The sequence below is a fragment of the Oryzias latipes genome, chromosome 21 (genome assembly GCF_002234675.1).
Source record: "Oryzias latipes chromosome 21, ASM223467v1".
Classification (NCBI taxonomy): domain Eukaryota; kingdom Metazoa; phylum Chordata; class Actinopteri; order Beloniformes; family Adrianichthyidae; genus Oryzias; species Oryzias latipes.
The window spans coordinates 21,316,359-21,344,194 of record NC_019879.2 but is presented as its reverse complement, the minus strand read 5'-3'; the positions used below and the strand labels follow the sequence as shown (position 1 = coordinate 21,344,194).

The following is a 27,836-nucleotide window of genomic DNA, read 5'->3' as shown; positions in this document are numbered from 1 at the left end:
AATGGAAAAATGTAAACTTTATCTCAGGTTTTCCTTTTAGGACACTGTAAATGTCATCCTTTTTAAGTTATTTTTTTAAAATAAAAATTTATATATTTTCTTTAAGTCTCAAAATTTCTGTTGACATTATATATATTTTGTCCAAAAGTGAAGCACAAATAACTTTTTGGAGAGTTCTTTTTTGACCACCAGGGCACGTTGTTTCCATATTCTGCCACATGGTGTCGCTGCTGTACAAAAAAAGCACACAGCGGGTACGCTTACGTGTTTTGTTTTTCCTGGTTCCAAGTTCAAACCTCTACGTATATTTTACTTTGCAGTGCGGGCATTTTTGCATTAAATTGCCACGCTGAGTTTAGAAATGATTTGTCAGACAGAAAATGTGACAGAAACAGCGCCACGTTTTTCCAGCTCAACGCGAGCGAGCGCGGTGCGGTTTTGTGCGGTGGTCAGGGGAAGATTTGGCACTTTGGGGTTGCGTCAGGGGGGGAGTCGTGTAAAAGTGAGCGCACGGAGGGTCCAGGAGGAACAGAAAAGCCAACACACTGGGCTGTTCTCCATGATGGCGCAACAGACTCCTCTAAGCCGCCGCACCGTGGCTCCATCATTATCAGATTATAACGGTCTACACTTCATTAAAAACTAATGGAGGCGGACAGCTGCTTCGATCTTCATTCATGGTAAGCAATATGACGATGTCAAGTTGGGAACAGTCTTGGAAACTGATGACCTCATGAGGGGTTCGCCCACTTTTTAGGCATTTATTAGCCTTTTGGTTTCACTATAAAGTGGTAAAATCGATTCTTCTCTAACTAAAGAAGGATTTTTGTGTGTTTACTCATTAATTCAGAGACTTTAGTATGGATGATCATGAATCCCAGTCCCATCCCAGGACCTCTGGTCTGAGGTGAGTACAGAGCTGTCATATTCTTCACTTTTATTGCAAATCGCCTGTTTTTAAACACTTTTTTATCGTTAAGGTACTGTTTGTTTAAAGCCTTTCTATTTGTGGCAAAGAATGATCTGCAGTCTGCTCCTGCAGCTGGTTCAGATGTGGACAAATTGCCACTTCTGTCACTGAATGCATCCGCATAAACAACTTTTCTCCAAGCATTCCTTCCTTCTCAGTGCATCCCAGCAGAGTCACAGTTGTTGCAGACGCTTCAACCTATGAACTCTGCTCATTTCCTGTTTTACTGAGAAATTGCCTCTGCCATATGCAGAGGTCATGGGAACTGTTAGTGCGGGAAAAAAACTCTCAGCCTTTATCTCTGTGATGAGCTGGATCAAAGTTGTGCAAACTGTACGTTCAGCAGACATTTGAATGTTCACCTAGTTAAGTAATCAAATGTAATAGCTGTAAGGCGGAGCTGCATTGGAGTGTGCAACTTTAATGGAATTTCCCATCAGGTTTGAGATGCCGGCTGCCAGTGTTCCAGTGGTTGGGATCATTAAAAAAGGGTGAATGAGTTTCCAGCTTTTAGTTTACTTTTTTTACAGTCTTCTTTTAGTCTTTTGGCTTTCACAAATGATATGCTGAGATGCTGAAGCTTAAGTTTTAGTTGGGATGAGTGTGTAGGATGCTTTCCAAGACATGGCAGCTTTGTAGAGTTTCCAGCCCCTGCTTGCAAAGTGTTTTCAGACAAATTATTCAAAATAAAAATAGTCTGGTGCGGCTTGTGTTCATATTTCTAAAACATATTGTGAAATCTGAGAGCAGCAGTGAGCTGCAGAGACGTAAATCTCTCCATGGTTCCAGTAATATTTGGAGAAATACGCTGCTCTCTTCCATACCTGCTGCTGTCGGTGGGAAGACATATGTTTTGTCATATTTATAGCGTCTTCTTTCAGGATGACTAAACCTGCTGTCTTTTTTATATGCAGTCATATGTGAATATTTTATGTGACACCCCTTCAGCAAAGATCCATGCTCCATTAGTTATCCAAATACTGACCTTGCCAGAATCACTTGGCGGAGGGTTGTTTAGCAGAAATATTACTGGCACACGCTATAATACTACCTAACTTTACGCAGTCTTTAGGACTATCATAAAGAGCTTTCTCTTGAGTGATTGTTGGAAGTAGTTCTTTGCAATAATTTAAACTGTGAGGTTTGAGTGGCACTGCTATTATATCTCAAAGCACATTGGTTTAGTCTTGTGTGCAAGGTACTGTGTGGAGTTGGCCGCGATGATTGGACACACCTTAAAGCATGAGCTCACATGGCTGGCTCTCCTCGGGGCAGAATGTGGAGTTAGTTAGCGTGTTGTGAATCCCCACAGCTGCTTTCTGACATGTAGGCAATCCAAAGGCACAGCTGCTCCCGCGTGTCCAGATGAACATTACGGCAAGACTGACCGACCTAGCTCAAGTATTTGAAGAATGTGGAGCTGAAGCACAGCAGCCCGAGTCAAGGTACTGGAATCACTGCGTCTGGAAGAAAACTGAAGCGTATCATAGGGTTTTTCTCCCTGTAGTTTTCCCCCGGGACAACAAAAGCTGTCCTCATTCAGGATGATGTATAACTTGGTCGGCAGCCTGCTGCCCTCAGAGCAAACTCAGATTCTCCGGGCTCTATAGGTAAGATAAACACTGTCATTCAAAAATATCCACACACTTAATGCAATAACAGGACACTAAGAGTGCTAGCTTTTTATTTTTTACTGCACAAGTGTAAAGCGACAAAAAAAGCTAATATACAGGAGAAGTGGAACAATTGGCTGTCTTTGTTGCCACCCTGAAGCAGATGCAGAGGCTATGAAATCCTCAGCATATTTCTTCATGGTCTGAAATGGATTTTATTAAAGACTTTTTAGCAATTATAGTAATGTTCCCTCTTCTTGTCCATCTGAGACCCTTTTGCTATGTGTTTTGAATAATGCTGATATTGTATTTTTAAATATCAGCCTCACTGGTCCCGATTGTCCACCAGTTAAACGGGCTGGAAGACTTGGCCCCTCTTTGTTTTGGATATGCACTTTTCCAGGCCATTACAGTTGGATGCCTCCCACTCTGAGTCTGTGAAAGATTCACAATGACCTCACTTGAATTAAGCCTTTGTTTGCTCTCAGTAGAACAGTTTGCATATCTCCAAAAACATTTAGACGTTCCATGTGACAAAAGAACAAATTGCCTCAATTTGCTTGACCTTCGTTATCAGTTTTGGTTTGTTTAGATTAGATATTTGTGGAAAAAAATGCCTTTCAGTCTTGCCTGGCATTGCTTAGATCCCTTTCACAAGAAGTTGTTTAGCAATACCAGCAAGGCTGAAGCAACTTAAAAAAAAGGCCTAGCTATTAAATAAAAGTATTGGAAAGGAGTAAATGATTTAAAAAATAGCAAAATTATTCACCATTTTATGGTTCCCTATTGCAGACCACCATTTTCACATATTGCCTGTGCTATTGTCTCTGACTGCGCTGGTGCCATTTGTTGGAATCTGCACAATATTGATTTAAAAAAATCCAGTAAACTTGAGGAGTGCAGCCATCGTTGAATTAGAGCGTGATAGAGTGTTTGTAAGTCACTACAGGACATGCCTCAGAGATATTGCTTTGTTTATATGATTATTTTTAGGAAATGCTAAACAAAACTTCAATTTCCTCTGCAGACTGAATGTTAAAAAATGCGAAGGACCGACTGCCGACCCCTTTCGTGCTCGGTATTTGATATTTTGTTGGAGAAAAGAAATTGCTTTAAGACGGCTGTGCTTGTTCGCTTTTATAAACCACAGTTCATATGATCATCAAAAGATAGAACTCATGCTATGTTTTGCCACTGAAAGATGCCCCGGCCTGGACAATGCTGCATTGTCGCAGATGAAGGGGCTCAGTGTGATAGCTGCAAGTATGTCTTCAGGGAAACCATTCTGCTTCTACAAGTTATTTATCCCAAACTAGCTCTGCGTTTGAAAAGAACACATTGGGTTGTCACAACAGACCAGAACAAACTACTAAACAGATATTATTGGTAAAAAAGGAACATTTTTTTTTGTTTTTTCTTTTTGTTTTTTTTGTTTTACAAATCTCAGGTTTTTCAAAGCAGCAGGTAAAATACTTGAGTGGAAGTGGCATCTCAAAAGTCAGTAGTTGTGGATAGTCCTGTGGACTCGGTTCAGATGGGCAGAGAAATGTTAACAATTTTCACGCCTTTGTTGAGTTTACTCTGCTTTCACACTCAGCGCTCACAGAAGCAAACCAAGACTGAGGCGGAGCCTGAGAAAAATCCTACCGTCCAACCCCTGAAACATCACTTCAGGTTATTTTCATCCCAAACGTTTTTGTCTACAGTGCTGTTTCAGATTATTCAGTGAGCATTTGTTTAGATATTTAGTTCTATTTAGTTTCTTTCGCAATTAAGTTGAGTGTTCGGTTCTGACTTGGCCAAAACTTCACTTGGAGTTATTTCTTTTCCAGATTTTCTCTCAGTCATTGTCTTTTTGTGTATTTGCAGTTAAACCAGACTTTCAGTGTCTGATTGATTGCAACATTTTTTGGTTAATAAATTTGTGACAGCCAAAAAAAATAATATAGCATAAACCATTCCTTCTGTGTCGTGCCACTTTTTAAATGGTAACTGGCGTATACTTATATAGCGCTTTCTACCCTCTTTTGAAGGCCCAAAGCGCTTAACAGTCACAGTCCCATTCACACACACATTCATACACTAATGCCGGCTACGCTACCGAACACTGGCGGGAACCTCCCACCAGAGGCAAGGTGGGGTTCAGTGTCTTACCCAAGGACACTTCGACACATGGGCGTGCAAGGCGGGAATCGAACCTGCAATCTTACGACCATTTGTCGACTGCCCTACAGCTGCACCACGGCCGATATGATGTCTTCTACTTTGACATGCTTTGTGTTTTTCCTAAACCCTCCTGAATATTACTCTATAGGTTGTTGTCATGAATTGGTGAATGGTATTGATGCTGCTTAATGAAAAGCAGCTTAACTTGTAAAAAAAGGCAAATTTGCAAAACTAATTTGAGGTCAAGTATAATCAAACCCACATCACAAATTCATTTCAGTTGTCATGAATCAAAAAATCTAGCCTAATTGACCTGAAGCATTGTTTGAATTACCGTATTTTCCGGACTATAAGTCGCACCGGAGTATAAGTCGCACCAGCCCAAAAATGCATTATAAAGTAGAAAAAACGCATATAAGTCGCACTGGACTATAAGTCGCATTTTAACTTTCACAACCTTAAATGACACAATCATAGCAGACTGTTTATCTAATAATTTCACAGTAATTTTTTCTCAAACTTATTTATTTATTCTTTTCATGAAGCATCATTGGCCAACTAATACTCTGTTTTCATCCTGTATTTGTAGAAACAGTTTTCACTTTTATTGCATTTCTGAATCTATGAAATCATTGGAAAATAGAATATTATGTTGTTAGCCTTCAAGATCTTACTGTAAAAAAAAGTTTGCTGATTCTCTGAGTCACTTAACATACTCTTAACACTTAACATACCTCATACATCAAATTGACCCAGGAACATCATCTCTGTTCCTCACAAATGAACATAACAGGAGGGTTAACAATGTATTTATTTCAATTTATTTCTAATATAAGTCGCTGCGGAGTATAAGTCGCACCCCTTGCCAAACTATGAAAAAAAGGGCGACTTATAGTCCGGAAAATACGGTAGGCTTTTATTGTGTTTATTTTTGACGGCTCATTTTTTAGTTGACATTGTTGAACTGCCAATTTCAGCATTTCTGCAGCCGTTTCAGCACAGTAGAGTTGTAGTCACTCACTAATTTGAACACTTTTTTCAGTTCAGAGAGATCTTAGAAATTATCTAAGGTGTACATGATATGTCTTGAAAGTTAACTTGCTGATACGATCACTTTTGTAAAAAAGGTGACTTCACATTATGGTTACACAACAGTTTCACAAGATTAATTGTCAACAAAAGTTACTCTGTAGGGGGAAATGCAGTTGATAGCTCAATCAGATTGAAACATTCATGAACTCTTTTTCCAAACCCAAAGAAAAGGGAAATATTTGATGTGTGAGTGGATAAAGTGAGGATAATGCACTGTAGCAAGATCCATTTAAGAAATCAGAGGAGATGAAACACATTAAAGGTTTTCATGGTCCTTTGAAAAGATGATCTGATTGCTTTGCATCTATTGTTACCTGGTCATCATTAGACAAATCTATTGCTCCATAAGAGGGCCCAAAGAAAATTCTCTGAATGTCTTTTAAGTCTGATCTGCAAACATTTATATGCAGTGAGCACAATCGGTAAGACCGTGCTGAAAAGCACCGTGGGAAATTTTTCTGTTTTGTATGTATTTCATAAACAATACACGCAGGAGGTGGGAAGTTCTCATGGGGTCTCTTTCATAGTAATCTCTTTCCCCTTCACTCTGCTTATGGAGTAATGGTGTTTCCAGGCCCTCTTTAAAATGCTTGTGTTTACTGTCAGTGACCTCTCACCAGATTGCCAGCTGTGGCTTTTGCCCTGTGTTTTGTCTTTCGTCAGGAACTTTTGCTCCTCAACCCTGAGCCATTCACTTTTTGTTTTAATAAAGAAATATGACACAAAAATGATTGCAGTGGTAAAACCTAAGAACGTGAAATTTGTGATAAAGCGATCCTTGGAAAATAGGAGGAAAATAACTAATGTGGTTGTACTGAATGTACATGTGTGATTGTAGGTGAGTTTGAAAGGAAAGACAGTTAAGAATTCAAATAGTTAGAAGGTTCGAGATTTAATGGAGATGAAGAGGTGGTTCTTAGGTGGCTGCCAAATATCAGTGACCTATGAATAGTGAGTACCATATGATAGCGTGTCAAATTTAGAGGGAAAGCATACATTTAATTCTTTTTTTTAATGATGTTATCTAGATGTTAAGTATGAAGGAATTCAAAGTCTGTCCTCACTGGGGACCATGGAGGAGACTTAATTTGGGCAGGTGACTAGTCGAGGTGACAACCTCCCTGTATTCATGTGCAGATGTGGTTCACATATTCCTTACTGACATATTTCTGTGGCAGATAAATGACTTATCCGTGAGAGAAGCTCTATAAATCTTAAAGGATGTGAAAGGTAAACAAAGGTTTTCAAGGTAGAAGTACTTCAAGTAAAGTGTTGGTGAAAAAAAAGACTAAAGATAGAGATAGAGCAATTACTGTTTATTTGAAGTTTATACTATTTGTAGTTTATACTAGTTTGAATAATATTAGTAAAATGGTAGAAAATAAGAATGAGTTGATTGTTAGCGTACTATTATGGTGAATAGTAGGGAAGTTTTTTTCTTTAAACTGGTCTAGAGCCTTTGTTTGCCTACTTTCTCCATGGGTTTTTGTCACATGCATGCTAGGTTGACTGGTGAATCTATGTTGACTGTTGGAGTCAGTGTCTAGATGTGTACTCCTTTATCTTTCATTTATTTGTATTGCTACTGGTGAACTGTTCTGGTCAAACCTCGAATCTCATTTTAGACTTTTGAAATTGTCCTCAGATGACATAAAATATGGGTTGACACCAAAATGAGACAATGGGGTCACTGGGCTTAATGTATTGTGCACCAATGGCTTGTTTCTGCATTGAATTGTTGCTAAAACTGACGTTTTGTATGTGACGAGCTCTGCCAAAGGATATGAAGCACTAATTGAGGCAAAAAGAATGTTTTTGTGAAGCTGCTGTCTACCCGGTGGAATTCAGTCACATTTAAAAGCAAAACACAATTTTTAATATGCTTTTTAGTCATTAGAGCTCTGAATAAATCTTTATTATTCTTTTTAAGAGCTTAATATTTAGTAAGGAAAGAAACCAAACATTTTTTGTTTGAGCATTAGGAAGTAATTGTCCATTGGTACGTGTTAATCTTGACCTGGGGCCTCATTTATAAACGTTGCGTACGCACAAAAGAAGGCGTACGCCACTCTCTACGCAATAGTTGAGATTTATAAAAAGCAAACTTGACGGGAAAATGTGCGGTCCTCCACGCAAGCTCTGACCCAGGCGTACGCACAAAAACGGGTGAAATGAGAAACGGCGACACCGTCGGCAGATGGAAGAAACAAGTGAAAGTGAAAATGACAATCCTGCCTCTCAGAAATAACATGAAGACTTCACAAAGCAAGTCTTACAATTAACAGCTACACGAACACCCGTTTGATCGATCAGCAGTGAAACAAACAAAACAATCAAACGAAAATTACAACAGAAATTCAAATGAACACTTATTTGGAAAAAGAAAAGTGAAATATGTTCTGCAATATTGGCATGTTGTGCAATTCATCCTCATAAATAATATAGTTAACAGAACGAAATAATGTACAAAACTGATATTCTCGTCAGTGTGTCCGTCTGGAGGAGCAGACAAAGGTGTGGGCGTGCGGACGGACGGACGGACGTACTAATTATCCACTGGGGAAAGTTGTTTTCATATTAAAACATTTCTTCATAAGCTATGGAATTATGGTATTCATGCATATGCCTTTAGTTTGTTTTATTTTTGATAAAACAATGTATGGCGTATGTCTCAACCATTCAGAAAGCAACAAGAAATTACATTTGCGCAGATCAATTTCCCATTTCCACGTGGATTATTACCGACATCTGTAGCTTGACAGATGTAATTAAATGGAGGGAAATAAAATGCCCCATCACAATGCGTAATGACGCACAATGGCTGATCTTACGCTCTTAGAAGATGTGGCAAATGGAAGAATTCGGAGTGAACGCATTTTTAGACAGCAAGAAGACGTGCTGGCAAATGAGGACGAGTGGCTTATGAGCCGGTTCTGACTTCCTCCAGCCGTCCTGTTGGACCTCTGCGGGCTTTTGGGCCCGGCGTTACAGAGGAGCACTCGGAGGAACCACGCGTGTCACCCGGTGCATCTGGCGCTCCGGTCCCCCCGGCGCATGCATCTGGCGCTCCGGTGTCCCCCCCCCCCCCCCCCCCCCCGATGGAGCGCTGTAGCCTCACAACCTCGAATGGTTGTGAGGCTACAGCATTTACGGCGTCCGCCAGCGTTTGCCGCTCACGTGCCTTTTTGGCATTAGTAATGCCCACACTGTGCCCTCCAAACAACACTTTTCTCCTTTTTTCCACCTCGCCAACGATAACTTTTACTTCACATTGAGTGAAGTTACGTTTTTTTGATTTCCTCTCGGTGTTTGCCATGGTTCCGCAATCAATGAATATTCATTTGTGGGCGTTTCACGGACTATTTATGGACAAATATGGGCGTGTCACGAAGCCGCAAACAGCTGCGCTGCATTTAGAATTGGTTGTGATTTATTAAGGGAAAGATGCGTAGGATGTGCGTGCGCACGGTTTTATAAATCCGAATATTTCTTTGCGTACGCACGTCCTATGTTTCATCCGTACGCCATTTCTGACGCAAATCCTACGCAAAGTTTTATAAATGAGGCCCCTGGGGCCTCATTTATAAACGTTGCGTACGCACAAAAGAAGGCGTACGCCACTCTCTACGCAATAGTTGAGATTTATAAAAAGCAAACTTGACGGGAAAATGTGCGGTCCTCCACGCAAGCTCTGACCCAGGCGTACGCACAAAAACGGGTGAAATGAGAAATGGCGACACCGTCGGCAGATGGAAGAAACACGTGAAAGTGACAGTGTGTGCCAAATCGTGCTGGCATGTGCCGTGCTACACAATGTGGCACAGCTTAAAAACGTGCCTCTACCCCCTGGCGCTGATTGCTGTGTTGGCCCCGACCCTGAACCCCATCCCCACGCATTTGAGCCAAACGCTGCTGCTGTGCGCCAGCGTTTGGAAGTGATGCGTCGCTTGTAAAGAAAAAGAGGTGTGGAAAATATTATTTATTTAAGAATTCCCTCATCGTGCAGTTTATTTCAGTCAGGGCGATCTTGATTTCGCCCAACTCCTTGGCCACCTCTCTGATTGAACTACTGACTTCCCTCTGAATTCAAGGACTGCATCGGTGAGGACACGTCCACTGCTGGAGGGTTGAGAGCCGCGTGCCGTGGAGACGCTGGGTCCAGACGGCTACTCAGCTGCAGCATCGTAACCACTGGCCCCGCTGGAACACCCAGCAACTAAAATAAAATTGTTCTATATTAATAATCTGTAATTGTGTAGCCTGCATACATGTGACTTGACTGCATTCATTTTAATTATTTCTCTTACCTGTGTCACCCTGACCCTGGCGCGTCGGCGTCCCCTCCGTCTCAGTCAGGTGACTGAGGCGGAGGAGGACGCCGATAAGGGGGACTTAATAGGGATTCCCCAATAATAGCGGACAGTTTCTCATCAAGAGGGGTCAGCTCCGGTGTGTGCCCCCCCCCCCCCCCCACGTGGCGGACACACTCTGCCGATGCAGCGCTAGACGTTTTTTTGCCTCGACTTTGATGTCCGATCATTTCTTTCATTTCTTTTTTATTTCGGCCACGTCCGAGGTTGTGAGGCTGCAGCATTTTCGGCGTCTGCCACCGTTTGCCGCTCACGTGCCTTTTTGGCATTAGTAAGGCCACACTGTGCCCTCCAAACAACACTTTTCTCCTCTTTTCCACCTCGCCAACGATAACTTCTACTTCACATTGAGTGAAGTTACGTTTTTTTGATTTCCCCTCTGTGTTTGCCATGATTTAGCAAGCCATGAATATTAATTTGTGGGCGTTTCACGGACTATTTATGGGCAACTATGGGCGTGTCATGTAGCCGCAAAAGCTGCGCTGCATTTAGAATCGGTTGTGATTTATAAAGGGAAAGATGCGTAGGATGTGCGTGCGCACGGTTTTATAACTCCGAATATTTCTGTGCGTACGGTACGCACGTCCTATGTTTCATCCGTACGCCACTTCTGACGCAAATCCTACGCAAAGTTTTATAAATGAGGCCCCTGGACTTTGCGTCATTTTATGCTCTCACTATACTGTTCAGTTTAGTCAACACAGTGCATTATCTAGGGTACCATACTAATGCTGTTTTAGTCAATACAACATTGTGATTTGTTAAAGTCTCCTAATATGATGACTTGAACACACTGATTGAAAAGTTTAGTTTTTTATTTTTGAGGGGTACAGTCTCAACAGTTAGCATGCTGTGCATGTTTTAACTGTCCAAGTTTCTTGCAAGGAGGGCCAGGTAAGGGAGGATGAACATGTTTAATGTCCATCTTTCCAACCAGACATTTGCAAATAAATGCATCTACGCTGTTTTTCAAAATTTATGTTAAACTAAAAAAAAAAACCCTCAAAGCACCTTTGGAATATTTTGGACATCCTCTGCAACCCATAACAAAATGTCAACATTAATAGAGAGCTGTAGGAACAATGGTTCGTGTTTAAATCCTCATTACATCTAAAGCTAGCCCTTATTCTTACAACACAAATCTAAAATTTTGTTTCTAAAATTAATGACAATGAAGGCTAAACTAACTTGTCAACATTTATTTAACTTTAAAATAACATCCTTAAAACTAAACTAAATATTACAGTGAAATTTTAAATTTGAGTCTCAAATCAAGTTTTTCTATGGAGCAAATGAAATTTTGACTCATTTTAATAATTTCCTCCTTTGTTATTAAATCCTAGCTCTTAATGAGACAAAAAAAAAACTCTCGACTGTGCTGATTTAAAGAAAAGCTTGGAAAATTGTAAAGCAAAAAGATGTTAAAGCAACTTATAACCCTGAAATAATGTTCTGAATGTTTGAAAACAAGGTTTGAATCTTTGCAAGTATCAATTAGTTTGCATTGTAAAAGGTAGCATACCATTTCATTTGTCCATAATAGTTCCTATTTTCTAAAGGGTCATCTTTTTCAGATATAGTGTTTCAGCAAAAAAAAAAAAAAAATCTTCTTGCATCAGTGTCTTTCCACATGTAGGAAACAAACATTTAGCTGTTTGTTTACCTTGTAGAAGGAGGATTTGACTTGCAGCTTGACCGGATTACCACTGAGGTAGCCTAAAAACACACTGCTAAGTGTTGTCCGGAGTTTTGCTGTTTCAAAAACAGCAGTTGCTGTTTGTTTTTAGAGTGCTGTTTTGTCTTTTAGCTCTTATAGGACTTCGCTCTTCCTGGGCCGCTAACGCTGTTGCCGCTCACACACAGACTCTTCTTCCTGCAAGTTCCCATGTGAATTCCGAGCAAGACTCTTATTCAGCAGAGATTCTATCAGTTATCTAGTCAAACCCTTACAGCAACAATCAGCGTGTCAGTTACAAATACAAGCACTTTCCCTGCACGAACACTTGGATCTTTGTAATACACTGACATTTACAGACAGTTCTTAATCTTTTCTGATTGCAAATGATTTTTTTTATGGCTCCTGTAAATATTGATATCAAGTCAGAAATACCAATATCATAAAAAAAGCTTTGATTTTTTTATCGCTTGCTTCTATTTTTTGCGGGGGTATGTTTGTTGAACGAGTTGTAGATTCTGCTGTGAAAGTGTTGATAAAGAACAGGCAGCGAACACATTTCCCATTCAAAAGTTGAATTTATTGCTTTCGTACCACACAGTGTGGTGTCTCCTGACCTTGCATGACTTCAGGCGCGCAGAAGGTTTGTAGAAAATAGAAACTGAATGATTGTTTAAACATTTTTGAGAAAACAAGTGAAGGAAAAATAATAAAAATGTTTAAGAGAGTCAAGTTTATAGCTTCCAATTTACGCCTACAGTTTTTCAGATCTAGGATTTTTGTCTAAAACCTTTACTTTGTTGGATATTTGGGTTGTGTCCGAACTCCCTCCCTACTCCCTTAACTACTAAAGAAAAAAGGATATAGTGTTGGACTATCCAGTGCCCTGGATTTTAAAAGCAATTCAGACGCCATGCTCACTACTTTTTTGGTTTTTTAAACGCCAAATATGACATCACTAACTTCCCAAAGTTTTTTTTTTACAGTTTTTTTACAGATCCACTTTGTTTTGAAGGTGAAAACTTGGATGGTTTATTAAAAAAATAATTGAAATATTATTTTTATGACATAAAAAAAACGCAAACGCAATGCATTGTGGTCTATATTTGCCAATCCTGTGACCATTGATGCAAACTATTTTTTTGCAAAGACATTTGGGAGATTTCTAGGGCACTGGATTTTGGAATTTTGGATTTGGACGGCTTTACAAAATGGTGAACGTACTATATAGTGCTCCAAGTAGTGAGTAGTGAAGGATTTCAGACACAACCTTGGAGTTTGAACCCTACTTTTTTGAGTAACTGTGGCATATTTTCTTTTCAGGTTTGCTGTTGCTATGCTTTATGTAAAGGAAAAGTGCTTAATTATACTCCAGTGTGTTTCCACAGAGGCAGTCCTCACCGTTTGGAAATACATGTTGTTTCATTGTTTTGTTGGGAATTACTGTCATTATGGTTTCATCCAACCAAAAAGTCCTGGAGCATAATTTAGCAGTGAGTCAATTCTGCAGAAATAAGGTGTGGCTTTAAACAGTTGGTAGCATTCTTCATCACACAAAGCAAACACAGGAGGACGAGGTGATTGAAGGATGAAGTGGGGAACATTTTACCATGGTCCCAACCACACCAGAAGATAAAAGCTAGATGAGGACTTGCTCTTCACGCCCCTTGTTTGTTTACCCTGATAATTGTGTCAGGGCTTCGTGAGTAGAATATAGACACAGCTATTCAGCAGATTCGCTCTAGTCTTTGTGAGCTCACACGGTGTGTCTGCGAACAGCTGCTCCACTGGCCCCTCCCACTGGTTCATGTCTGCAAGGCCAGGCAAAGCTGCTTTACCTTCCTGCTTATGACCACGGGGGGAGTACCGCCAGAGCGCCTTGCTCTTCTCTGAAGCTCCTGGAGACGCAGCAGGCAGGATCTAGGTGGAGGCAGATTTCTGATGTCACGCCTGTGGGCGTGGCATTAAGGTGGGCTTTTTTAAAGCTACACCACTGAAGTTTAGTCTGTGTGATTACACATGTGAGAATACAGAAGAATGGAGATTTATGGGAAGGGGAAAAGGCTTCAGTAGAGAGGTAAGAAAGTAATTGGGAAGCACTTGTGCTTCCTGTCAACACAGAAATGTTTTGGATGGAACTTTTCCTTTTCGTTTGTGTTCTGACTTGAAGTGGCAGGTGTGCCGCTATACCACTCCTGCACTATGGCAAGTTTAAGCTTGTATATTTGACTGTAAAGCTCAGCTACTGTTGGCAATTATCTTTGGTGAAGAGTTGATTTTACAAATAGAAGAGTGAAACTTCAGCCAGTTTGTTTCTTCTTTAAAACCAGCGTTATCCAAGTTGCCACCCTTTTACTCTGCATCTGCTAGAATTTCCCATAAAGCATTTGTGTGCATTTGTCAGTTTCCCCACACTTTTAACATATTTTTGTCTTTTTTTTGTGCTGATCCATCAACTAAATGGATAAAACCATATGCTACAACCTTGTTAGGGTAAATTGACAACACCTGGAACCAAGTGGAGACAAAGGGGATTGAGGTTATTTGTTCACGTAAGCAGTTCATACAGATTTTAAGTCCTAAATGCCATTATTTAGAACAAATCACACAAAGTATCTCTGACCTTTTTTCTCTATCATTTATCTTTTTCTGTTATGCACCTAGTAAGTAAAATACTTTGAATATTTTTCCCAGAAGAAGTATTATCTAGATGTATGATTTGTTTTTTCTCTTTTTTTAAGATTCAACTGATACCAAATTAGGTAGATATGAGCTTGTAGATTTATATCCCCTTCTTAAGTCAGATATGTTTTCTTTCTTTTTTTTTTCCTTAAAGGAATGTTCTTATCCTTGATTTTTTTTTTTTCTTCAATCCAGTGAATGTCTGCAAACTCATAAATGCAGACTGGATCCTGTATTTCTTTTAACACGCAGCTTTTTATTCTTTGTTTATTGAAGATCATTGGACAGCCCTGTGACAAAGTGTAAGAAATGACAAAATGACAACAGGCCTATTATTTCCTGTTGCTCTGTGATGGCGTCCATCAAGCCTGTTCTGCAGTTCTGAATGGACTTGTTTGTGAATGTCGGGCCTCCCAGGGGCGGCCCATGAGTGAGGCATCAGCACAGTCAAGCTGCGACATGCCTCCCCTCAATCAGCAACATATCATTGCCGACCACTAGAAAAGGTACATGCTGAACTTTGTCACCCGTTCTAAATGACTGGAACACTGTTGTGACGGCAGGGTCGTGAATTTGGCTTTTTGCATTATTATTTGATTTGTATTTATTTATTTTTTCTGGAGCCAAATTTGAGTCAAGCAAAGAATTTACTTTTGGACTTTTAAGGCAATCATTTTGACGAGTTTTAAAATTTGCAACGTCATAACTTGGTTGCAAAAAATACCTGTGGACCAATAGGACCCTGACTTTTCCTAAATCAATGTATATTTTATTTTGAAAATGTTTTATCATCAAAATTTCAAAACACAAAAGAGATCTGAGTTTTACTGTTATTTTAATTTAACAGGGACTTTCATATTTCACTATTTGCTGCATTTACCCGATCTTTGTCATGCTCTATTGTCTTTTTTAATTTGTTTTGCGTCATTCTAATCCAAAGAGAAAGTAAAATGCTCAGTTGGGAAGCAAAAAAAGACAGTCACAGAGGTTGCCATGAACTGGAAAAGGCCTGAGAAGATTATATTCAATAAAACATTAGACTATAATGTTTTGGGAACACTCAATTATTAGTGTTCATTTAGTGTCCTGATGTATTTTTGACCTATTATCCAAAATACTCTTATATGCTTTTGGCATTTATCCATATGTTGTTGGACCTTTCAAAATGTGGAATTCTGGTTGACCGAGTGTTCAAACTAAAGAAAAAAAAAGCAGCAAAGTAAAACATTTCAAAGACACCGAAACACAACAAGAAGACATAAATGGCTCATTTCAGGAAAAATGCATTTTTATTATCAACATCAATAACTCTTCATTGATGTTTTTAGGGTTAGAAACCAGATAAATAGATGTTGCTTGTTCTCCTTTACTTACTTATTTTGTTAGATAATTTTGTCATAAGAAATGAGGATTCTGTATTTGGTTTGGACAATGTGCCATAAATTAATCTGCTTACTGAACTGCCCTTTAGAGTATTTCTGAAAAGTCTGTAAGAGGTTAAGATAAAAATGACAAGTCTTTAAACATCAGGGTTGTGTGCCTCCTAGAGGCCAAAGTTTCTGTTTTGTAAAGCTTCCTGTTGACATTTGCTGTCATTTTTAGGCCATTTACTTTACCACTGTTTTTTATATGGTCTCAGACCAATATACCGTAGTTTTGAATCCTACAATTTCTTAAAATTTTACCCTTTTTTTAAGTTTTGGTTGAATGTTCAACATAAAGCAAATGGATTTGCAACGAGAAAAGATGCAGAAAAATGCAAGTTTTTACTGGAAATCTCTTTAAGTGTTTAGGTTGATAAGAGTTTGACATTTGAAAGAAATTTTGGTACGACTGACCTCACTTTTTGACCTTTGAACTATATTGAGTTTCTTGTCAAATTCCAAACCATTAGAGATCAGGCAGGTTATTAGACAATCACTAATTTTCTTAATCTAATCATAACTAACATTCTTGCAAGTATCTCTCTTGACCTTTGAGTGCAAATGTTGGATTCTAACAACCTTTTGCGTCTCGCAATGTAGTGAAGCCAAAGTTAGCCATGTCACTATCTCATATTTTCCTCTTTTCTTTATCAAACTGGTTCCTGACCAGAGTTGAAAGCTGAAATCCTTTCGAATGCAGAGCGGTTGGGAGTCACCCCTGACAATCTAGCCTTTTAATGTTTGTGACATCTTATTATTGAAACCGGTTTGACTGGATGTTATAAAACCGAAACTTCTTTGTGGGGTTTCAGCAGAAGACATTTCACGTTCAAAAACATGTTGAATCTTTAATAATGACAAAGTTTGATTCAGTCTGCGTCCAGGTGAGTGACATGTTCTCCAAACAACAGTGACCCAACAGGTTGCAAATGAAAGGCATGCAGGACATTATTCTGTTTCATTTTGTAGAAAAGAAATCGAGATGTGACAACCATTTACAGTAACAATATGCCTTTGTAAAACAAACATGAGAGATAAAGTGGTGGATAACCTTACATGTTCCTGATCAAGTTGTTTAACAAGTTATCTACAAGTTTAAACCTGTTAATTAGCCAGACATTCAATGTTTTAAAAAACACTGTTTAAACAATGGACAGTTTTTACAGAATTCCTAAAAGTAAATTGACATAGAACTTTGTAACAGATGATGGTAATATACTATTAGAATGTGTTTAAAGCACGTGACAATGTTTTGGGATACTTTTGTAGACTCTATGAAAATGGAGTTTTTGGTGTTTTCAACATGGTCATGTGACTTTTTAATGGAGGAACTATAAGCTTAGAATTGCATTTCTGAGTTTTTCTTTACAAATCAGTGTGAGGATAAGATGCAAAAAATGCAGTGTGAAAAAGATTGTAGCAGTGACATAGGTTATTACAATCTGCAGGCCCTGTTCCGCTCCATTCTGATGCACATGTGGACAAATAGATCCATATACGTCTGTGTTTTCCTTGTCCGAGCTGGCATCAGGCTCAGATTTGTATGGATTAATAGCTCCAATATTGCTTGCCGTTGTTGCACCGGTAATGTTGGGTTAAACAAAGGTATGATGGGAAGTCAGGGAGGCTTACTCGACGCCAGCAGTCGAGCCCAAATTTCCGATGAACTATCTGCAGCTCTGCAAAAACTATTTATCAGAAAACAGCACTGTTTTTTTTGTTTGTTTTATTTTTGCCTAAAGATGGATTAATCGTTATCAGAATGTTAAAAAAATCACTGGGACTGCTTTTAAAATACCGGTACATCTACATGATTAGAGCGAGCCTTAAAAGAAAAATGGATGCAAGGTAAAAAAAAAAAAAAATCAGTTTAGAAAGACGTATGAATTGTTTCTTTGGAAAATAAAAAAATGTGCATTACAAAAATAAGCTAAATGTTATTGTCTAACACTAAAATATATGGGCAACAGCAGTTAGGAGGATCTTTAAAAACAAAAACAAAAAACTAAAAGGACTGGAAAGAAAAACAAAATGAATGTGTAGAGTTCAGAGTAAATTTCAGGTTTTTGTCAACTGCTATTCAAAAAGGTTGGAAACTAATTTAAGGTTGAAAGTGAACTCATATTTTTTTTTACTTTAGTGCTACTGTAAAGTCCTATTTGACATTAGCTTTTTTTTGTAAACTGTATTTTTCACTTGTGTACCTTTGGGGGAGTCAGGTTGCATAATTGTATTTGCATTATTTGTTTTCTGTTTGACCCTAGTGGTCCTGCATGTGTTAGCTATGAAACTGAATGTATGTGTTTCCACATGAGGTCAAGGTTGTTTCTTTGTGTGCACCAGCTGAATTCTCTACAAATGCTTGCTTTGGTTTATTGTGCGTGAAACTGTCTGTGAATCTGTTTGTGCTGCAGTCCTAAGGTTGAAATGCTGGTGCATTTTCTTGTGCTTTTTTTATTATTATAATTATTTTTTTTTTTTTGTAACCTTTTGTGGGAGTTATCCGTCACCAACCGTATCAAAATCACTGAGCCAGAACCCAGTTGTTTTGAGACAGATCATTTTTTGGGGGTGTATAGTCAGGGTGGAGGGATTGCACAATGTTTCTATCATGATATCTGCAAAGACTTGTTTTGTTTTCTATTCTTCTTACTCACATTTATATGATTCTTAAATAAGCATAAAAATACGCTGTGACAGACAAATGGTTATTTTATTATCTTAGCATAGAAATGTATGTACAGTATATGTCACCAAATTCTTCATTTTAGTGTTTCCTCTGCTTTAAAAAATTATAAAATCTACAGAGAGTTTCTTGTTCTTAGAAAATAACAGTTTTAAAAAGAATAAATATTTTATCAAAGCTTTTTCCTTTGCATGATAGTTTTTAACACAGAGTTTTCTGGTGGATTTGTGTGTGTTTGCGTGCTGTATTCAGTGTTTAAGGGCATTTGGCTTCCTAACGGCACTAATAATCCCCCAGTGGACATTGCTCTGTGCAGCCTGTGACCTTGCATTGCTCAGATTCCTCTGTTTGAATACGCAGTGCCCCCACGTGAGTTTTTACAGACGGTAACTCGGAGCTCCGGGCAGAGAAAAAAAAAAAAAGCTTTTCTGTCGCCTACCGACAAACTGCTCGACAGAACACATGACTGCTTCAGATATTTGTGACATGTGGGATCAGCGAAGGTGTCGTCTCCCATTTACACTGGAATCTTGTCATAACATCTAAGATGTTATTTCTCTTTTGAGCCCGCAATGACCATGCTGTTCAAAGAAAATCATTCACTGTTTAGTTCACTGTTTAGTCTTGTACTAGTAGTCTTGAATACAGATTTCCCATAGATGCTTAATAGTTGGCCAGATGACTGAAAATTGTGGGGAAAAAACTTTTTGTGTTTGACTTTATTTTGTGAGTGTTTGTGTGGTAGCCTGTTAACCCACACATAATTCCTTATTTTCTCCGCCACATTTTCTGTGACATTTTTAAGAAGTGAAATCACTGAAAAAGCAAAGGTTCCTGCCATAAATAAAATATGCTACACACCATTACTGGACAAACTAAACCCATTCATCTTATTCTAAATGTTCCACAGTGATGGTGGAAGAGAGAATAGTCTGGTGTCCTTCCACATGTTCCTTCTGCTGGCTCTTTCCTCAGGCTCCATGAGCACAGCTGCCCTTTTCGTTGTCTTGTGACTTGTGTCCTAACTGTGCTTAAACTCTTAAATCTTGCAGTCACACTGCTTTGTGAGGCCTATAAGGAGGGGGGTGCTTTCATCGCAGAACTTTTATTTCCAATTTTCAAAATCAGAATATTTGTCTAAGATGACAGAAGTATTTACTATTGTACATCCTTGCAGATTCAGTCATCTAATGGATTAACGGGTTGCTTTGCCAAAGCTCTAACCATTTTTTTTGTCAACTGCAGGGTGTCGAGAAAAAGTAAAGCCCCAACCCCACCAGGTCCGAGGTTAGATTCCCAAGGATTTTCCCCCTGGCACCCAGGAAACCTTCATTTAACCATGGACCAGAAGGAGAACCTGCAAGACAAAGAACTTTCACTGACTGTGGTTCTGCCTGGAGGAGTGGAACAGATGACAGTGGTTCATGGAAGGTACAGTTGGAGCACTGCGTTGGAGTCCTCTTGACATCTTTGTAAAGTAAAAATAAAACATTCTCCTACACACGGCCATTATTTGTTCTAGTTGTGTGAAAGCACTATTGCAATTTAGTTTTAAACTAAAACATCTAAGGTTACATTTAAGCTCCAGATCATGTGACTAATGATAGATTAAGTGATCACATGACGTCTTGCTTCCTAGTGAGTCAGACGGGTGGAGTACCTGAATGTTGTGCTTTGTTTCATGTGGTCATTGGAGTGACAAAAATGGCATTTTTGTTTTAATGGAAACTTTCTATTAATGATCCAGTTTTTTTAATTGCCACACTGAAATAAAGAAAACTTCTGATTTGAAGATCTAATCAGATCAGCATTTGTCGCCACAATTCTGTGGTGTTTGTTTCAGTTTTTGTTGCTCAAAATTTGCATCAAGAGTTCACTGAAGATATTGCTGAAGGAGGGAAATGGAATTGGTTTATTTCAAGCTAACAAAAAACAAACCAAAAAGTAACGTAACTTTTTATTTCTGTACATAGTTACTATAATCCGTTTCTTAGAGACACACCCTGTCCATCTTTTGATCTATTTCAAAAGCGTTCTCAGTGGTCTTTAAATTAGGATAATGCCATTTTAGCCTAAATCCAAAAAACCTTTGTTCCTTTCTAAGCTGACTTGAATAAAGAAAAACTCAAAAAATGCAATATTGAGTTTTATTTACTTTAAATATGTGCCCCATCTGAAAAATGGCAACAAAAACATGTTATAAACACCAAAAACACAATTTTCATCAGTGAGTCTTTAATTTCTATTTGAAGTTACACTTTACCAGTCCAAGTGCAGATCGTTTAACAATTCCTTAAGTAAGGGTTAATGGCCGACGAAATGTGCGGTTACTACTTTTTAACGCACGCCGTGGAAGCCTGAACCGTCCTCGCGGAGGACGGTTGCTTCCGCGAAGTGCGTTAAAAAGTAGTAACCGCACACTTCGAAGGCCATTAACCCGCTTATACCATGGTCACTTACAAAAGCAATACATATTAACCAGGTTTTAGTCCTTAATTCTTGTTTTTTTTTTCCGATTTGGATCACTTTTCTCATAAACAGCGTACTATATGTTCGTAACATATAGTCCGCGTCGCGCAGCACCACCGCTGCAGTCAAGATTCGGCGATATATATATGCTGATCGTCCCGATGGGTTGAATAAAGCATCAATTCAGAGGGAAAGTTAATCGCTTACCGCTTGTTTTTGCCCAGATGATGAAGCAAAAGGTTGTTTTACAGAAGCCGGCGCAGTGATACAAATCATTTAAGCTAGCCGACCGGAACTTCTTTTTTCACCGTGCGGTTATCAGGTTTTAACGCATACCCAGCAGCCAATCAGAATCGAGTATTCACCCGGACCATGGTATAAGTATTAATATAATAGAGTGATAATTTCTTTTCTTCCAAATGTTGCAAAACTTTTGCTTGTATTGTGCTTTTTGTATATTTTTGTAGTTGTCATAATTCTCTTTTATTTTTTTTCCAGCAAACCCTTGATGGATCTCTTGGTGACACTTTGTGCAAAGTATCACTTGAACCCAGCGAGCCACACCTTAGAACTGGTCACAGCCAGCAAGAACAGCATCAAGCTGAAACCTAGTGCTCTCATAGGGACTTTGGATGCTGAGAAGATCATCCTGAAAACTAAAGGAGAGGATAAAAATAAAAAGACAGGTCCTCAGATGCCTGAGGTATTTCATCACAAATTGTAAATGCATTTTTTTCGTGTTCATGTTGATTTAAATAAAATTATGTATTGTTCAGGCAACTGTACGGATGGTGATAAACTACAAAAGGACCCAGAAAACTATATTGCGAGTAAATCCCCGTGTTCCTCTTTCTGAGCTCTTACCAGCAATCTGTGAAAAATGTGAATTTGACACAGAGACTACAGTTCTGATGAAAGACGGCCAGTCACTGACCCCTTTAGACTTGTCCAGTTCTCTTAACGATTATGCAATACGGGAGGTTTATGCAAGAGACACAAAAGGTATGAATTTTGTTTTTAAACCGCCATTATTTGCACTATTTAATACTGTTTGTGTGTCATTGCATACTACCGGTCTGTGTGTAATAAAATCTCATGTTGGTTCTGCAGGAAAAGCAGCTTCTGCTCTTTGCCCAAGCTCACCAGCTGATGCAGGTATGTCACTGAGTAAACGGCACAGGTGATCGTGCAGAGCTCTCATGTTTTTGAACTCTTGAAAAAATAAAAATAAAATAAAACTTGGTTTATTTATTTCAGGAGCTGTCACACCAGGCAAAGCTAAAAACCAGAAAGAGGAGGAAAATAAAGGACTGTTCAGCATGTTTAGAAAAAGCAAGAAAAAGTCAGAGCAGGTAAGGATTTTTTGATAAACAGAAGCTGGAGTTGCAAGTACTGAGCTTTTATAGAACATTGAAATCCTCAGAGGGAGGTTTCTTTACTTTGCTTGGCTATTAGTTAATGTTCACTGTGTTATTTGGATACGGCCGTTCTCTTCACATTCTGATTGGATGTTTGTCCCTCTTAAAGCCAACAACAGCCAGTGCCCCCGGTTCTCCTGTACTCGTAAGCAAGCCTAGACCTCTGAGCATGGCCTTGCCTTGTTCGAACTCCTCAAACTTTGTTGAGGGGCCAAAGAAGAGGCGCGCGCCTCAGCCCCCAAACCGGGTGTTTCAGAGGAGTCACTCGGACATTGGCACCTCCCGGAGATTCAGCTCTGAACCCGGTGCCCAACTTGACCAGGTGAGTGGATGTGGAGACGAGACTGAATGTTACTAATAAACACTCTGCAGTTGTGTAAGAATGGAAAACCTGTGGTTTGTGCCTTCCTGTGCTTTGATTCAATGTACATTTGATGCAGATGTCGGGTGCAAGTCGTGGGTCATCGGCACAATCGTCGCTAAAGAGAACCAAGCGCAAGGCTCCTCCACCTCCAACATCTCCAAGTGCTGTCGTCCACAATCCGGTTTCTCAGGAGGAACCTTCACAGGGTTGGTTTTCTTTTAATCCATTTACCAGCAGGTCCTGTCAGCTTTTTTTTTTTTTTATTCTTCACATTTAATTGTTTGTGCACTCTGAAATGCATAAAAATCAGTTCTTTTGGGGGTGGAAATAAAATTGACACAACTTTCTACAAAAGTATACCACTCATTTCATTTTCTTTGACTTTTGTGCCTCCTTGTGGTTATTTTTTAAAAGTACATCTGCTTTTTAAGGCTTCAGTAAAACCCAGTTACCGGTAAATCTGTTTCTTGAAAGTTTCTCCATTCGGTCAGCAGGGCCAATATTTAATCTAGATGGGTCAAGTTGAAATACAAGAAATTTAGCATGCATTAGTAAATCGGATTATTCTATTTGAGCATTTTTCTGGTAATTACTTAAATATTTATTTTGATTATTACATTGTTTACCTTACCTTTTTATATTTGTAGGAATCTTGGATTACTATACTTTAAGATATCCCAGGAATTTTATTTTTCCTGGTTGTTTATAGTTTTTTGTTTCAACTCTATTTCCTGTAATTGTGTAGTCAAATTAGATCTTATTCGAGGAAACTCCGCCCGTCCTGTATGTACAGAAAAAAAGGTAGATATTTGAAAACATTTGTTTCATTTGGGTCAGATTTATTCCTGACCAAAATCTCAAATGTTTGATTCATTTAAGATGATATTTTTTCCTTGTGAAGTTTTATAATTGGCGGTTTAACAATGTTGTTTTGTTTTTTTTTAAACATCCCATTTTTCTTCCTATTGAGAAATGTTAGTTTTAATTGTATTTCCGCAGTTACAGTTTATCTCCAAGATCTCAGGATATAAATGAACCCTGTTTTTACAGCACTCTGCTGCATGAAGCATTTGTTCCACTAACTTCACTGAGAAGTGTCGCCTCCTCCGCTCTTTCCTGAAAGTCCTCTGCTGTGTATAAATTGAGATCAGATGGCGACAATGGAAACTTCTGCTCGAGTGGCCTTGACATTCCTATTTCATTCATCCATTAAAGGCTAAACTCTAAGTTTGATACCAGAGCTTTGTTTTGATTGTATCCATTAGTTCTCAAATGTTTTAGTTGTTGTTGTAAGCCTTTCACCTTCTGTTTTGCTGTTGTGCTGTTTATTTTTTCCCCACATAATTCATTAGTGTCTGTATAAAACGGCAATATTATTCCTGCTTAACTGTGTTGTTTTGGGCATTTTTCTTTAAGGTTCAGCATAAGATTTTAGATAAAATGTTCTTTGTACTGCCTGGAAACACATTTTAATGAAGTGAATTCATATTAAGAATGCTGTTCCCTCCAGCCAACACATGGTTTTCACGATGTAGAAACAATAGCACTTAGGATTTTGCTGTTTTATAGCGATTACAGCTCCTAAAACACTGGAGGAGATTATGGAGAAGGAGGAGGTCACTTCAACGTCTGCAGCTCATAATGGCATCCTGGAGGAGAACCGGAGCCTCAGCGTCTCACCGGAAGTGCAGTACTTGTCTCCAGATATTGCGATGGAGAGCACAAAGTCAGTGGAGGGCGGGGAGGAAGATCGATCTGATCAACCCTCGGATGGCATGTATGAACTACAGTTTACTACTTGAATTGTCTGCATCAGAAGGTATTTTAAACATTTTTATTTTTGCAGTCAGATCCAGGTGAAGGATTCTGCAGTTGCAAGTGAAGCGGGAAAATCTAATGAGACTGATGAGGCAACAAACAGTGGGTTTGCTACTCAATTGTAGCTCAATATTAATACTAGTTCTACTAGTTTAAGTAATTGTTTTTTGTTGTATTTTTATAGATGGTTGTCAAATTCAGATTGAAGATCCAAACAAACCTACCATTTCTGAAGGACCACCGTCTGATGCCACTGACAATCAGATCAACAGCCTGCCCCCAACTGTCACGCAGGATGCAGAGACTTCTGTTCAGACAAACACTGACGCCCCACAGGAACAATATGAGCAATTGGACAGTTTAGAGCCCCAAAGCATATCGAGACCCACGGGAGAGGATGCTCAAGTCCAAACGGATTTTGAAGATTTTCCTGCTCCTCCACCGCAATCCGCAGACAACAGGCCCGCATCAGAAAACTCTTCCTCATCCCACACCTCGGAGACTCCTCCATTTCGGGACTCACCGCCAAGTGCCTCCACTGCCACAAAAGGGACATCCATGTTTGCCACAGACGTTAAGCCAAAACCTAAGCCTTCCAATGAGCTGACAAGAGACTACACCCCTAAAGTGGGAATGAAAACATACACCATAGTTCCTCAGAAATCCCTTGAAAAACTTAGATATTTTGAAGTTGCACTGACACTGGAAGCCCCTCCTAAAGCTCCAGCAGAGGGACAAAACGCTGCTCTTCCTTTAGACGAGAGCGTCAAACAAACGGGACGGACGGAAGTTTCAGAAAACACTAAGGAAATCCATCCTGACATACCCAGTAAAGACTTGCTGAATAACACTAGTGTTCAACACACTTTAAATGGGGTTATGTCCCAGCTTCATTCTTCATCACCAGCACGTTTACACAGCATAGACGAGAGCTCATCACCAGCTAATGGAGAGTCTCAAGCAGTTTCATCATCGGAGGTCAAGGAGATGAAAATTCCACCTGTGACTAAACCAAAGCCCACTTCTTTCCGCCTGCCACAGCTGAAAAAAACACCTGGCTATTATGTAACTTCAGCAGCAGAGAAAACCCCAAATGCCGGTTCGGGGTTTGGCCTGAACGAGACTTCAGGGAGTTCAGAGAGGGCAGCACTGCCACCCCCTCCTCTCCCACCTCCTGTGCAGTGTCAACAGGAAACTGCAGAGGCCACCGGCATCCAACTGAGCCCCAAGCAGGTTGACGGAAAGGTGGCATTGTCCCGGCAAACTAGTCTGCCGCTGAGGGAGTCAAGCGCAGGGTTGAGCGTGGAAAAATTAAGGAGTTTTGCAGCCCCTAAACCTTATTCTCCTTTAACTCCGTCCCGCTTCGCCCAGGCCGTTTCCTCTGCTGTAAGACGGAGCCAGTCTCTGTCGCATGGGCCTAAGTCGCCTCCCTTCTTCACCTCGACACCCACCTCCCCCACTCCAAGTCTTTCATCAATCACAGAAACAAGAGGACTATTCTGTCTGAAGGTTGGTTCTCTCACAGCTGCACTCGGGAAGAAATAAATCTAATCTAATTGAAGACCACAGATGTCAGTCAGTGTAAGATCGATTGGAAGTGCACTCAGCACAACTGACATGAGTGCCCTCTTAGTGTTCCCTGATGCTTGGAAAGGGAGAAGAGGCTGCAATGCTTCTCCTCCTTTTAGCTTTGATGTTGGTGCTCTGTTTAGAGGCTTTTAGCAACTGTCCATGCTGTGACTAATTAGGAAGATTATAAATTCCAAGCATTTAGACTTTCAGTGTTCACTGTGGCAAAATCCAAACATTTGACTCTGGTTTTTGTTGGGATTTTTTTTGCCATTTGGAGAACCACAAAGGAGCTGTGGCTGCCTAAAATATGGATCATATACTTTAGGAGCAAAATATTGAGCATTTATGCTAAATGCTGGAGTTTAAAGACATTTTCAAATCATGCCCACCGGTATTTTAATTATGATTACGCTGTTCGTCAAAATCAAAAAACCCTGTCATTTTTTAGGACATAGTTTCTGCAAAGTGGCAGGAGTTCATTAAAATTTGCCTCTGAATTGTGGGCAGTAGCCCCCTTACCCTTACCCAACAGTCTCTGTTGTCTGCTCCTGATTCACAGAAATACTCAAAAATGCAAGTTTGAGCTCAATTTTCTTTATACATGTCCTCCATCAACCACACAAGGACATGTTAAAGACACCAAAAACACAATTTTCATCAGAGCGGGTCTTTAAACTTTCCCAATATTCTCTGTTAATATTAACAATAATATGTGATGTCTTGAATTTTGTCTAATTTCTTGTTATATGCTCCGATCAGAAAACGGTTAACAAAACTTTATATTTTCTCTTCATGTTCATTTCTGTTCAACGTTTTGCTCTGTCGTTCTTTGTACCACAGCAGGACTGTGAAGGCAGAGAGCTGGAAAGGGACAACTCCAGTCTGCAAAGGGAGGAGGGTCTTCAAATGGCCGGAGAGTGCAGTCCCTAAAAAATGTTTGTCTGCAGACAGCGTGACACAACACACTTTTATATTTTTCACAACATGGTCATTCAAATGCATGTCTTTCAGAAAGAGTACAACCCATCTTCCTGGACTTCTCAAGAAGCTTAAATCGCCCCAAAAGAAGGCCTCTTCTGTGACTCTCCTTACCTTGCCAGGATACATAAAAATATGTAGATGGTTACTTTTTTTTTCTTTTTTAATTAAGAGATATTATTGCATATTTTAATGTTTATTTAGAGTGATAACTATCATGCATTTAATGCAGTGTTTTGAGCAATCAGAAACTAGAGTTTCGTAAATTATTGCAATTATTTGGTTTGTATTATCTAATTAATACAGAATGTTTAGGACAGAACAGGTAAGGTTAACACTAAATATGTCTTATGTTGTACTGTAGGTCTGTATTTAAGTATGAGTTTTGAATCCAATGTATGCAGAAATACAGTGTGTGTAGTACACTTGGGTTGCCATAAAGTCTCTTCTATGTCAGGTGTTTCTTCTGTTTCAAGTGTCCTTTCCTCTGTATTTTAAAAGCCTTTGACTGTTTAATAAAGGCCAATAACTTGACTGAA

General features: G+C 39.4%; 1 protein-coding gene across 9 annotated transcripts; it reads left to right on the top strand.

The window, feature by feature from the left end:
• The first annotated feature begins 495 nt into the window (after positions 1-495).
• Positions 496-27,836, top strand: cobll1 (cordon-bleu WH2 repeat protein like 1). 9 transcript variants are annotated; one of them, XM_011489744.3, is made up of 14 exons: positions 496-680; positions 851-907; positions 19,924-20,109; positions 21,646-21,850; positions 21,924-22,149; positions 22,258-22,302; positions 22,405-22,499; positions 22,675-22,887; positions 23,006-23,135; positions 24,499-24,706; positions 24,776-24,849; positions 24,932-26,256; positions 27,160-27,254; positions 27,331-27,836. In XM_011489744.3, exons 2-13 carry the CDS (start codon positions 861-863, stop codon positions 27,247-27,249), a joined length of 2,844 nt encoding a protein of 947 aa, XP_011488046.1. In that variant the 5' UTR covers positions 496-680; positions 851-860; the 3' UTR covers positions 27,250-27,254; positions 27,331-27,836. The 9 variants fall into 9 exon arrangements, with proteins under 9 accessions (XP_011488046.1, XP_011488043.1, XP_011488047.1 ...); XM_011489741.3 differs by lacking the exons at positions 496-680; positions 851-907 and adding an exon at positions 2,321-2,415; XM_011489745.2 differs by lacking the exons at positions 496-680; positions 851-907 and adding an exon at positions 2,457-2,580.

Excerpts from the sequence above, each read along its gene's own strand:
- cobll1 (XM_020712843.1), top strand. The coding sequence starts at position 4,118 with ATGGGCAGAGAAATGTTAACAATTTTCACGCCTTTGTTGAGTTTACTC. Across the intron at positions 23,136-24,498 it reads TCAGGAGGAACCTTCACAGG|CGATTACAGCTCCTAAAACA; the intron begins GTTGGTTTTCTT and ends GCTGTTTTATAG. Across the intron at positions 24,707-24,775 it reads GATCAACCCTCGGATGGCAT|TCAGATCCAGGTGAAGGATT; the intron begins GTATGAACTACA and ends TTATTTTTGCAG.